We start from the raw sequence: 14764 nt of genomic DNA, 5'->3' as shown, positions 1-14764 counted from the left end.
TGCATAGCTGAACAGTCAAAATGCAGAACAACCACTAAGAAGCCCCTAGTGAATAATGCAGCTCACCAGTGAGCGCTGACTAAGTGACAGGGCATAGCATGAAAAGAGTGCCTAAGAATAACAGTCATGCCGAAAGTAGCAGGAGAATTTTAAATTAACACAAGCTAAATTTTCATGGCAGAAAAAAGTTTTTCAACACTTCCTTCCACTTTACAGTATTCCAGACTAAATGAACTTGCAGCTATAGAACAAAGAGAGCTAACCAAAATTGCAGAACGTTCTTCTAGATGCGCCCAGACCACACAATTTAAGTTGGAAGAAATTCAAGTAATTAAACTGAAGTTATCTAGACCCTCAAGAAATCTTCATGATTTTCTCAGCAAGCATTCTGCTTTTATACAGTATATGCACCACTTTTAAACAGTGCCTTATAATGCTGTGTTAAACCATTCTGTAAAATGATGTTGCATCTAACAACATAAGAACTGCTGGGAGTCCTTTTCAGAGGCTAAATCCTACAAGTAAGGTAACCAGATCAATAGCCGGTCTCCCCCTACTTATTCATCATGTGAAAAGTTCGTTTGAAATATAATATACAAAGTAAAAATATATATATACGATAAATTACAGGAGATTTAAACAAAGCCATTCCTCTTGCTCTTTAAAAGACCTGAAAATGTGTCCGGTGCCCCTCTCTGTGTGTGGCCTCCAAATACAGAAACAAGCTTGCACTGTTTTATTTCAGTTTTGCTTCATTTCTCCCCAAACAATCTCTCATTGCTAGTCTACCAGGCATCTACCCCTCCCCCTTTCTTTCAAAAAATGAAAAAATTATTAACTGTTTAGGACCAATTTATATAAGTGAATCACTAGGCAAATCAGTTGTTTTTGTAAGAATTATTTAAAATTTACACTTATTCCTATGGTTGACAACTGTAAATTTTAATTTATCTTGAAATGTAGGATGACGTATCCTTACAATTTTAAGGAAAACACAACTTTCAGTTTTCAATTGCTTTAGGTACAAGCAGCAGCAGATCTAATCTTGAATCTTATCAACACAGACTGCATTTACAATCCAGACAGTTAATTATGCAACCTGAAATATGAAATTGTATTTTGTATAGCTTATTAAAACAGAACTTTTCATGAAAAATCTCTTTATTAAAGAGACTTGGAAATTAATTCTCACAAACCTGTTGCTATACCGTGCATTTTGAAGCTGGCTTTGAATTTCTGTGACAGGAAAGGGGCTGCTCTTGCCTGTTACATATGTGAGACAGAAAATTGCTTGGTTTCTGTAACAGTTTGTATGTGTACTTCTGATGCATGTAAACTTTATTAGAGGAAAAGAGGGACTAAAAAAATGTGTCCTACAATCTCAGCTCTTTTTGTCTACTGAACAAATGTTCAGTGTTAATGATCTAAATATTTTGAAGATTAAAATTGTTTTGAATTGTTGATAATTTAAATCATAGAACCATAAAATCATTTAGGTTGGAAAAGACCTCTAAGATCACCATATCCAACTGTTAACCTTGCACTGTCAAGTCTACTGCTAAGCCATGTCCCTCAGCACCACACCTTTTGAATATCTCCAGGGACAGTGACTCAACCACTTTCCTGGGCAGCCTGTTACAATACTTCACGACCCTTTCAGTGAAGAAATTTTTCCTAAAATCCAACCTAAACCTCCCCTGGCACAACTTTGAGGCTAAACTGAGTCCTGCATTGAAGATAATTATGCTTAGATTTTGGTATTTTTAGGTGCATTTTTTTAATCCGTTCCACAAAAATTGTATCATACACAAGTCAGATAGACATGTAGCAGATAAGATGTAATACTGGAGGGCACCTACAATGAAATCTGCCCTCAGCCCACACAAAGCATCTATTTAGGGATTTTCTTTTACCATTTTCTAAAAGTAACATATTTATTACCTTCTGCTCTCTGGTATAAAAAGAGCTTAAACCCAGCCATACCCAAGCTGGTTTGCATGCCAACTGACATTTTATTTAATTTCAAAATTCATCATCTATCAGTCATACTATTCTACTAACAAAAGTGCCCAACTCACAAAAGAGACAATCATGGAGATCAAGCCCTTAATCATTTCAGGGATAATACTTAGTTAGGCCTAAATATTTACAAACATTTAGAGGAATACAACAAGAAATAGCATGTATATATACTACTATGCTTCACTTACATCATCAGTACACTAAATGTATTATCTATAAGATTATGTATTGTTGAATAAATGCACAGAATTATTCTATGCTTCTCCATAACTGAAGTTTTGCAAAGGAGGAAAAGAGGGGAAAATGCAAAGCGGCAGAAGCAGTAAGCAAGCCAAATGCATCAAGTGAAGCACATGTCAGTAACGTTAGAACATGGATTCTTTTGATCAATTTTTTATTGAGTTTGCAGATATTTCCAACCAACCAAATACCACAAACCACAAGATGACTTAGGAGATTCAAAAAGTGAATTATGAGGAATTTAAAAATATTCTTCACTCTCTTTAAATACAGAATATCTATTCTGTAAAAACATGTCAACTCCTGTTCCACTGCATCCTGATGCTTCAGAACATTATCTCATCCTCAAAAATCTATAAACATTGCTTTGCTATCAGAGATCTTTTACATTTTCTTTTTTTTTTTTTTTTTTCCCACCAAGTGACGAATTTGCTGATGGTTAAAATACCCATATTTTAGGCAGTGACTAATGTTTAGTTCCTGTGAGTTGCAAGTGTTAACCAACATTCAAGAGAAGTCTAAAGTACATTTTTCAGGAAAAATGCAGTGGAAACTGAGTATTATGTATTTTCTACTTTATCACTACAGTAAAACAAAATAACAACTTTGTTTTTGAACCAGGTATAATCATTTGACTGTGTATGAAGCAGCTGACTAACAAGAACATTAATTTCTTCAATCTTCTTTGTAACTTCCCAATGTCCTTTAAGTGTCATGCAGCTGATTTTTCTTATGCTGATTTTTCTTCTTCTCAAAGAAGAAAAAAAAAAAAGTGGCTTTTTTGCAGTACTGTATTAGGAATACAAACATTTTATTCAAGTTTCCACATAAACAACCAAGCCCACAACTTCCCAGTCCAAAGCCATCCAAGATGAACCACAAGAACACTTGGTTAGTTAAAAGGCAGAAACAAAATGTAAAATTCTGGCAGACAGATTATTCATTATTGTTATTATTGAGAAATAAACAGTAATTAATCCTAAACTTTTCAAAGATTCTTTTGAGCTACCACTTCAAAGATTTTGTTTTTCTGAAATGCACCAATCCTGAAACATGTTACTTACTGGCACAAGAAGTGTATAATGGATGCAGAATCCAGGTTGAGAAGGAAAATATTCATCAGACACAAATCTTATTCTGATCTGGTTTCCTTTGGAGATTTGTCTGCTTGGCACACTACTGGAACCACACCAGCGCCCTAAAACAGTGCCATCACTAGGCTCTTCAACTTCTACAAAGTCATACCTGAACAGAAAAGAAAATTACATGTTTATTTACTGGTAAATTTCTGTAAACTTCCTCTTTTAATAAACAGAGTGACTCTGTAGCTTGCATTTTTTATTATTTTTTTTAATGCTTTAAGTATGCTATCAAAGCCAGCTATTTTAAACGTAGCTTCCAAGTTGCCACCGGCTTAAATACATAATAAAATCATGCAGTGAGGTTAAAAAAAATAAGAGCTAAGTTAGCATTTTGAACAGACCATGAGTACGACTGCTTGTTCCTTTTATGGGAAACAATTACAATATACAGGATAGAGCAGAATGAAGTCAGAGAAAAAACTGAAATTGCTTAAGCCTGGCATAGTAATTCATACTGCAATATCACTAGAAATATACTGCATGTTACCAGGGAAAATTCAGTGGCTTTTTGCTACTGAAACCTTGTCCTCTTGTAATAGCAGTGGTGAGCAGGCTCCAGGAGGTTAAGGTGGTTTAGGGAAACTTGGAAGCACATTTCAAGCTTATGCATATCCCAGTGAGACATTGGTGAAGCAAAGACCTAAACGTACCACGTGTCAGAAAGAACCTGCTATTTTGGTACGACTGACAAGAGATATATGGGTTGGGAGCTTTAAAAGAATGAAACGTACACGGTTTGATTTAGTTTCATTGGTTTTTAACGTGTGGTCTGAGTATCCCTGGGGATCCGTGAACTTCAAATAGCTCCATGAAAGGTAAGTAAGAAACGCCAGTCAGTTGTCATCCATAAGCTTAAATATGCCCCGCAAAGGTCCTCGCTTCCACTGCAGAATGTTTAGGGGCTTCTCAAGTCATAAAAACACTGAAAGCCACTGCTCTAGAAGGCATGTCTGGTTTTAATATTTTAACCTGTTTCATGTCAGTTCCCCAGCTGCCTACTGACAGAATAAACAGTAGGAATTTCAGTCACTTTTCCCCTGCTGGAGCTTGAAAAACTGAGCACTCAGAGAGGCTGAGGAAGGCAGGAGAGTGCTGGTGAGAGTGCGGCTGGCTTTGGGAAGGCGACCGCCGCCGCTGCCCCACTGCGGCCTGCTTGGGGGAAGCCTCCCCAGCTGCACTCTCTCTCAGGTTCTGCCATGCACTGGGGACACCCCTCATGGAAATCTAAACTGATAAATATCCCTCGGTCCTTTCCAAGGGTACTGACAGACCTACTTCTGATGACAGCAAACATCCACACTCTGAAAAGGAAAACACACACACACGCACTCTGCCAAACACGCCGAGCAACGTGAAAATTATTACCTTAAACGTTTTGTATTGAAGCTTTTCCTGGATATTTTTTTTTGTTTCAGTAAAGCTAATCTTTATAATGATTCCCAGTTCCCTAGTTAGACAGAAGGCAATAAATTCTTGTGTTGCATGTTTGTGCAAGACTGACTTGCACATTTATTTTCTCCATTTAAAGGACCAGTATTTTTTCCACTTAATTAGAAATGAATGCAATGAATATGCTCATTAACTGTGTTCAAAATGTATTACTGCCATGTACCACAGTTTTAAATCTTTGTTGAACTTATGATACTAATTACTTCATCACCGTCTTTTTTTTTTTTTTTTTTCCCCAAACCACTAATTCCTTTAACTGGTCCGCCAATGTTTTTACTTTATGATCAGGTATACAACGTATCACAAAGGCAACTTGTACATTAATTGCACTAAGATTTCAGAGTTCACCATATTTATCAAACTGATTTTGCGCACTAAATTTTATTTTATTTCTTCAGATCAGGTTACAAAATTTCCAACAATAACCACCTTTTTATTTTTCTAGTTAAAAGTATCAAATAACCCTAGCTACTTTCTGATTTGTAAGGAGTGAGTAAGTTAATTATTATGTTTATCAACTTAAGCTTAAGATGTTTGGGGGTTCAGCCATAGTACAGGCATCAGTGCTGCTACCGCAATGTACAACTTTCTGCTGCTTCCACTGGTCTAATGTGACCCCTGAAGTAAAAGACAAATTCAAATTCCATAGTTTAAACTCTAATTCTATTAGTTGAGACATAAGTTAGAGGAGATTCTGAAAAACCTGAACAAAATTCAGCTTTCTGAAAAACACACCAGGTCCAGATAACTCTGTTTCTCTGTGTGTTTTTTAACTTCGGTCATTCTCTCCTTGATCTCTGTATGTGGTATTTGTAAGCAATCTGTCTTTTGTAATCATAATCATTTCCAATTTTTTCAGTGTTATCAGTCCCACCTTGGCCGTGTTGTTTCTCAGTCACCCTGTCCCACCCTAACACCCTTTTAACCCTCAGAAACCCACGTGTTTCCAAGGGATCGATCAAGACATACCCTCAGCACTTTACAGCACTCACAAGTTCTGCACCCAAGTGTGCACAACTGCCAAAATCCCTGTTTGAAGGATTTACTAAAACCTACTTTATAAGCCAATCAAACATAACTTTCTCATGGTAACTTGATACAGTGCATACAGCACTAAGTGGTTTACAGTGATTGTTCCCTTTCTCTAAAGTCTCCCTCAGGACATGTAGATGATTTATGGGTTTTGTTGTTTTGCCTTTTTCGTTTGTTTGTTCAACAAACAGGTTTGGTGCTTGTAGACAAACTTTCTGTTTTCAAAAGCAAATATGAGATATGAGTACTGGTTTCTTACTTCTGGACAGAAATGTAGGCAAATCTTTAGGAACTTAGTCTACATCAACAAAAAAGAGAGACTCTCACACATTTCCTGGACATCATGACACTTTTAGCCCCTAACTTTATTCCCATTGGTTATCTAGGTTGAATGTGCTGCAAGAGACTGCCAAAAGGATCTTCTGTGCACCTGAGAACCCCTAGCACTGCACATGTTGACTGAAGTTTGAACTTGCTGTGAAACACAACAAAATAAAGAGGTCTGGATGCTTTAGTGTTTACAAGACTGCTGTGCACAGTGCTGCGGCTTTGTGTCACAGGGCTAAAGAGTGGCAGGGCTATCACAGCCATTAAAATTATCTCCCCATAAAGAGAAGCTTCTCCTCAAAAAGCAAGAAAAGCAGGATAAATAATTTAGAATTGAAAATACATTTTCTACTTGTAATGGAGTTTAAAAAAAAAAAGTTTAAATGCATGTTGAAACCAAAAATCCTTCCTTTTTGTGCAGTGTACAAACCAGAAAACCCAAAATTCTTTGGCACAATGACTAAAAAAAATGCTCTTGTGCTGCATCTATGTTCAATACATTACTCAAATATTAAACTTGAATAGTCTCATCTCCTTTCCCATGATGAAAGATGCTTTTGCCCTTAGTCACAATGTCGATAATGCCCTCCTGGATATTTGATGCAGAATGTGTATTCCTCTTCCCTAAGGCTGAGATGCCCAGGACCCTGAATTGCATTAAAAACCCGAACAAAACAATTTATTTGAAAGGGACAAAGAAGCAATGTAAGGAGCTCTGAACTTCAATGCCTTTCCAACCAGGAAATATATTTTCCAAGGGAATGTGTTTTCCTCTCCTTTCTCTATTTTTCTGTGGTTTGCACTGTCATTTGCTAAACGTTTTCTGACAGGCTGTTTACTTTGGCTTACAGTTTTGTGACCTTTGCGCAGCCTCCCTCTGCCTTCAGAATCCCACAAATATATCAATGAATGTAAGGTGCAGAAACCCACATGGTAAAACATTTTGTTGTATCAGTGACACTGGATCTTTCCATTTCAAATAGATGTGCTAGACAAAAATCTAGCACACCCATCAGAACAGCTTGAGAAAAGTGAAATTTATTTTACCTTCCCCATTTGATAAGCACTGAATTCATTTTTGTTTTCAATTAAGTAAAAGGAAGTTGATAACAATCCCTGTCATTTTTTTCCCCTGTGGGATGCTGCATTATTTCTATTCCAGTTTGTTTTAAAGCATATGGAATTTCAAGGTTTTCCTGGTGACAGCAAAATAAAATACCTACCTCAGACTTGGGCCAAAAGCATCCAAGGTATTCTGGCAGTTCACCAGACAAACTGTTACTGAACAGAACTTAGATGGTTTATATTTGGGCAGCTTCAGTTTTGGAAACAATGGAAATTACTAAAAACTGTCATCATGAAAATACTGTTTTTATCTTTTTCCAAACCAAATTTTGTAAGGAAAGTTTCCGTGTCCTCTTCCTCTGCCATTAATATTTAAAATAATTTTCATTTTTATTGCTGAAATATTTAAATTTCCTATGGAATAGAATTTTTAGTTTCCACCATTCAAGCTAGACTGCATGGCTGTATAGACAGAAGTGTCAAGGTGCTGGCAAAACCTCATGTGGTCTTTACCTCTTAGATCACTTAAATCACAGCTGCAAGTAATCATCTGTTTTTTGTGAAATAAAAGAGAGAACGAGAGAAAGAGAGGGAAGGGAGGGGAAGGGAAGGGAAGGGAAGGGAAGGGAAGGGAAGGGAAGGGAAGGGAAGGGAAGGGAAGGGAAGGGAAGGGAAGGCCAAGTATTTAGCTTGAAGGGTTTCTTTTATTATTATATTTATTTTTTAAAGTTTGCCTGCCTCACTTGTAATAAATTCTGGAAGCCTTCCTCAAGCAATAGAGATCTCTAGTAACACTTTATTGGGAAAATTCATGTTTATTTGGATGGAAAGGGGAATACTGGGGCATGACAGAGGCAGTCAGGTCCATGGTATCTAACAGCAGACCCAATCTGTTTAACCAGCCTTGTCGTTGCCCATAGATCGATGCATCGTAAAATCTCCAGCAAAAATGGATGATGAGACATGAAGAATGAAAAGCTCATGATAAAGAACAGAGAAAATGTGAGGACCCTTAGGAGAAGTTCTTTGCTGTTACCCTTACTGCTGCTCCCTTAGAGGTAGTTTTCCTTAAAGACTGAGGCTCAGAGAAACAAGATACATCATGTGAAATAAAAAACAAAATGAGATAAGAAATCAAACAGTTAGTTACAGTACAGGCACTTCTGCACTATTTTTCAATTTGTGTGAGAGGAAATCTTACTTTTGGCCACACAGTACAACCACCTGCCACCCAAATTTGCAAGCTTTGGAATGGTTATTTAATTTGTTTGCATTCCAAGTGCATTAATTTACTTCATACTGTTTTGCATTTATCGCCAGTACACCATGTTCACCTGAAGGTGAACATGGGCTAGAAAGGACTAGAAAGGACTGGTCCATCTAGGACTAGAAAGGACTAGAAAGGACTAGAAAGGACATGGGCTAGAAAGGACTAGAAAGGATTGGCCCATCAGTCCAGCAAGTCCACCAAGGCCCATCAGTCCACCAAGAAGTAAATGCAAAGTTCCTGAAATCACAAACCTCTAAGGGCGCACATCTGTGCAAGTTCACTATTAATAACTCAACTCACCACCCAGGTGGCAGAGGAAAAAAACTTTTCTATCACAGAAAGCAAAACTTCCAGGAGGAAGGGAAGGGAGAGGGCTCACTGTCTGAAGTGCTGACCCTGTGGCAGCATCTCAGTGCAGTGTAAAACTTCAGTAAATCTGATCCCACTCTGCATTAACAGAAAATTTTGACTGGGGGCTACTTCGAGCAACAGTAACAAAAGGATATTGGAAGAAAACTCTCTGTCAAAGACTACCAGATAGAAAATTTTTAATATTTAAAATACTTTCTCTCCATCATGTATTTCCAACAGGAAGCTCTAAAAAAAAAAAAAAAAAAAAAAGGCTCCAAAAGCATAGGACTCCAGAGCATTCGCAATTCCCCCCAGCCTTCATCCTTCATCAAGGAGGACTTGGCAGTGCCTTTGCTTTGCAAAGGTTGCAGATTATCCAACAGTTGAGAAATGAGTCACGTTCCACTTAGCAGCTGACAATTTCTGTCGTGCTTGATGTTTTAACGTAAAAACAGAAAAGATGTAGACACAGTAATGATTTGACATGCAATAAACTTCCACAGTTGTAACCGTATTTGCTGATCCTACACATACTGTGTTTTAATGGTCACTGTTAAGAAACAGCATACCCAGAAATAATCCAGATAAATAAGTGATGAGGTCAGCTTTTCATTCTCAGAAAATGATGTTTAATTATACACAAGAATCACTTGCAGCCAATACGGCAAATGAGTATATTATATAAAAAAACAAGTATCCTGCCATGCCTACATTTTCCATGAAATGAAGATACTCAAGGTATAAACAGAGAACATTTCTAACTGCCATTCACCAAATATGGATTGTAGTTTCTGCGCCAACCCACTCTGAATACATCTATTTTAGAATATGCAGCCCTGTACACTAGGAAGTGCCTTATGGAAACACAGATTCATTCACAAATGTTATAGGGTTGCCATGGTTCTCTCTAATCTTTCCTCGTACTGATTAGTAACAGCCTGAAGCTCCTACCATAACCGCACAACTCCTTCAGTATCTCTACCTTGTTATTTATGATTCATTAAAAAAAAAAAAAAAAAAAAAAAGTTTAATCTTTAGGTTTCAGTTTTCTTCCCCTTCATTCACTGTATACACTCATAATCCAAGTGGTTTACATTTACAATGCTGCAAGCAAAAGGGAAAAATGAGACAGGGCTTAAACCCCAGATTTCAACTCTTCGAACAGCTGAACACTTTTTGTGAAAAGGATGCACTGGTTGTTCGATTTCAATTAACTGTTGCATAACCACACCCCTGCCTACCAGTAAATGCTTCCATTTTCTGTGGATCTGCTGAAAACTTGGGGCAGCATGTGAAGCTGAGATACCTACTGTTTGTAGGGTAGCTGTTGCCACTTGGTGACAACACACTGGATGGAGAAAAAAACAACTGCTGAAAGCATGTCTTTGCCCTGATAAATAGCACTTTGGCACACAAACACATTCAAAGAATAAAGCCCGACTGGCACCTACATGCACTGGTAAGTGCTTGAGCATCTCCAGCTGAAGCCCATGAATACCACGGACCAAAGGTAACTTTTGCCTTCTGGGGAGAAAACAGCATTAACTCTAAACCAAAACAATTCTGCATTCAGAAAGCAACCCTGTAATTATTTAAGCATATGTTAAACTTGTCATACAGATCAAATATGGACTTTCAGGAATACAGCAACCACAGAATTCAGTCCTAGATAGCCTGTGCCGCAACCTAGTTTGTACTGCTATAACTTCTACTGATACTTTTTTCTCTGTCACTTGAATAAGTATCCTAGGATACAGAAGATGACACTATAATCATGCATATAAAGAGTGGACATAATAAAGGAAGAAGATGGTTTCCCAACTGTTCCTTTTAAAAGACTGATTCCATCTAAAATACAAGGAATAAAAAAAATAAAAATTAAAAAAAAAAAAATCCACCAAAGCCAAGAAGTAACTTGGATTTTTTTCCTTAGTAATAATTACCTGCTATTCCTCTGTAAACCCTAAAGAGTATTTTAGCTTGGGAATCACTTTAGCTTAGTGATCATAAAAATCACATGTTCTTTCTACACAGATAAGTATTTTGTACAAAACCAACAACACTGGTGGTGCTCAGAGTTCATATTGACAGTCAATGTTGTAAAGAATTCTTTCCAGTCTATTTTAAGCTTCTACCTGTACTCACACTGTTCACCACAGTCAATGTACCTCTTTCAGTTTCTCTGAACCTATGATTATGTTTTTCTGTCTTTTTTTTTTTTTTTTTTTTTTTTTTTTCTAGCAGCATTTTCAATATTTAGTCTAGTATCCTGAATGGTAATTTTTCCTTTATGCACAACCCTTATATCCTGAAATGCACCTTTGGCTCCGGTCAATGATATATTCAAGAGTAAATTTTAGAAAACACCAACAAAGACATTCCTAAAGGACATTTTAATCTTGCGAAGATTCACCCAGGGCAGTGCAGGCAACACCCCTTCCCTCCAGCACCCCCAATGACACAGCAGCGTTACCCCTCTCTTCCTTTTCCCTCCTTCCTGGCTGCCTCAATGGAATATCTATGTGTATTTAAATTAAAACACTTATTTCTTTTGTTCGGTGATGCAGTTACATATGGTCTCCTGCCTGCTACAGTAGCACACAGGATTTACCAATCCAGCACAGACCATTTATCACAAAGTCCAATATCCTGCTTCAGGACAGGCTCATAATTGCTACTTGAAAAGAAAGTGAAAAATCTCTGTAATGTAACTGAGGAGTTGCAAAATACTGCACAAGGCAGAAAAAACCTGTCTCCAACCCTAGCAGGAGATCAGTTTACACCTAAAGCATGAACGGAGTTTCCTCTCACTTTGGTTTATACCTAGTTATAAGTTTATGGTCATAAAATTATGCAGACCTACTTTTAATCCATCCACAGCATATGAATCAGAGGCTAGTATGAAACGGTATTTCCTAATAATTGCTGCTAGTTTACTGGTCTCCCTGTTCTTGTTAGTGTCAGAAAGGGGAAGAGATGTATTTAGTTGACCTTGTAAACACCCCAGGACACTCACACATGATCATCTGTCCTTTTTCAGGATAAGTAATCCCACTTTTTGCACTCTCACATGCATCTTCTCCAATATGCTGATGATCTGACAGCAACAGATGAATGTAAATTGTATTATATACTTGCTGGTGCTGCTCCCTAACTACAACTTCATTTGAACAACTTTGTTAAAATGTTGATGCTAGGCAAAGAAGGCAACCGCAGTGTGTAGTGAGAAGGAGTGAGGGAATGAAGAAAACAAAGGGAAGAAGAGACAGGGAGAGAAAATAAAAAATAAAATTAAAAAAAAAGCTGAGTAACAGGTGAGGAAACAACTGTCTGCCTTGGAATAGGAGAGCAAGAATGCTGATGCTATTCCTACTGATGAGGCAGGAGAAAGCTGCCCATAAATCTGACAGCGAGCCTATGGGCTTAACCATACTTAGACCTCCAGTAACCAGAAAAAAACAACACAGGGAGGAGTGCATGCTACGCACAAACTGAAATGCTGAGATGCCACCCACAGTAACTTCATCTTGCGCTGTGGGGCCTGCCTTTGTAGCTTGCCTTTCTCTTGACACTGGGGACCAAGGAGAAGCACGCTGGGAAGTGCAGGTGGCTGCACGGTGTGCCCCCATCCCGCAGCTCGGGTGGCCATGCAGCGCTCCCAGCACTCACTTACTTCTATCTGTTCATGAGCAGCAGGGAGGGAGCGAGGGAACTCCATCAACAGTAATTGTTCCCAGAGCACCCCAGACAGAAGCAAGACCCGGCAGTGCCACGCTCGTTTTCAAAGAAAATAACTTCAGCCCACGCCGTCAGAAACAGAGCCAACTACGGTAACGTGAAACAATTTTAGAAGCAATAAATTAGGATTAGGATCGTTTACAAAAATATTTTGATACTGTGGACACAGTTTACTTTATTCAAACAGTTTGCTTGAGATTGAGAGGACCAGGAAGGAATTTTAAGGAGCCTAAAATGTTTTCTAAGTCAATGAGTGTAGTCTCTGGTGTGAAAAAGGAGTAAGGGATTATGTCAACTGCCCACTCGTCAGCAATCACTCTCCTAACACTCAACTGGGCTGTGAAAATAGATTTTAAATTACTTGTGAAATAATAGCCATTATAGGGTCCTGTAGCAATGGCAGATTCTAAAAATGAACACTGGATTTACATTAACAGAGGAAAAATGTGGGTGGGCAAGAATGCCGTCACAGCCCCTAGGTTTGTGCAGCATGTGCTCCTGATCGTGGCATGCCAGATCCGCTGCCCTCCCATTCAGACCAGGGAAGCAACTTGTTCTAACTCCCTCTGTCTTCATGAGCTTTGATTTGCATAGAGAGTATTTAACCACTGCTGTGGAACCAAGTGTAATCTTTCAGAAACTTAAGAACTGTGTTTTATAGAGCGGTCTCAGTTATAACTGTACTATACTTTGGTCTTCAAGTTTTTAATCTTCTTTTACTGTCTTTGATGTCTGCTTTGTTACATTTACATTGTTACATTTACATTGTTATCACACAAATGGTATCCAGCAACTTTTAATATGCAGTAGAGAACCTAAAAGAATGCTTATAATTAGAAGCTTTATAATTAGAAGCCAAGTTCAGATTACAAAATCTGGTATTTTTTTTGTCTCGTGCCATGAGTTTAATCATGATTCTTTTTCCTTTCTGTGAATCCATCTACTTTGAGTGTACTGCGGAGGTTCAGCAGGGCAGGAGCTTAGGAAAGGCTTCACTCAACCTTGACCAGTCCAGAGCTTCCACCAACTGCAGCCTCTGCTGGGTGTGGTACACACCTCTGCCAGCATCAACTACTGGCAGAAATTAAACGGCAAAACGGGACCAGCTGAAAGATGAGTTACTGTACAAGTGATCACTTAGTAATCAAAGAGACAATTTTACTGGAACCATGGGAAAGGCAAAAGAAAGTCCTTTCTAAAGTAAATAAATAACAGGAACCACAATTGTGTCCAATGAATGCAGAATAAGAAACATTTTTCCTTGTATTTAATTTCAGAAATGTGCCTAATCCAGACATACAGAAACAGATCCATTTACTTCTTTTGATGCAGAAAAACCCTCATTTTTTCTACAAAACATAAGAAAGCAGGATGCACAAGTGTATTGGATTCCTCTGCATTCATTAAATTGAAATTATATTGCTACAATTGAACTCATATGAAAGAAATAACCTCTGCAGTACTGATCTTCTTTCTTTTTATGTAAAAGAACAAGTTTTGGATAAACAAAGAACTCTGGCCCCAAATTAATTTAAGTTCTTAAAAACTTTGATTCCTACAGCCCATTCTCATCCTCCCTTTGAATCAATTCAGCATTTAAGCCTCTCTTGAAATGGTACCACTATTCAGTTGTCTTGCATCAACTGGAACAGGCGACTAAAAATCAACAACAAAAAATCAATCACCAGAGAAATTACTCCACCTTGACTGGAGTTTCATGGCATTTTCTACACACTGTTCCTAAAATGCCACCTTCCTGCCAGCTGTAAAACCTTTATGTTGCTACCAAGGACTTCAGCTTAAATCACTCGTTTCATAACATTTTTTTCCTATCAGTATTTCAATTAATCTAAGGCACTTGAATACTAGAACTCATCCTGGCCATTTAAATTATATAACCCTGTTTCAAACTTTGAATAAAAATAATTAACAAGGAATTTATATGTTGGGGGGAAAGAAGGGTAAAAAGGAATTGTGTATTGAAGAATGACAGCTCATACGCTTTTTTTTAATATATATATAATTTCAGCTATTGATGGAATAGCTCCTATCCAAATAGATCTGAATGTAGAATACAGCTACAATGAATTTTAACTTTAAAATGATTTTACTTTTGCTGAGCTTGTTA

The 14764-nt window shown here is 37.7% G+C and overlaps 1 protein-coding gene across 2 annotated transcripts in view; it reads right to left on the bottom strand.

Moving 5' to 3' along the window:
• The window catches only part of PDGFC (platelet derived growth factor C), a 119635-nt gene that overhangs the window by 29530 nt on the left and 75341 nt on the right, over nt 1-14764 (bottom strand). For both annotated transcript variants that reach the window (XM_082758776.1, XM_082758775.1), the window contains exon 4: nt 3327-3507. In XM_082758776.1, the coding sequence (XP_082614902.1) occupies nt 3327-3507 (181 nt within the window). The remainder of the gene's footprint in view (nt 1-3326; nt 3508-14764) is intronic.

Source organism: Aythya marila (assembly GCF_965140915.1).
Source record: "Aythya marila genome assembly, chromosome: 4".
NCBI classification, from domain to species: Eukaryota; Metazoa; Chordata; class Aves; order Anseriformes; family Anatidae; genus Aythya; species Aythya marila.
This window is presented reverse-complemented; position numbering and strand designations above follow the sequence as displayed.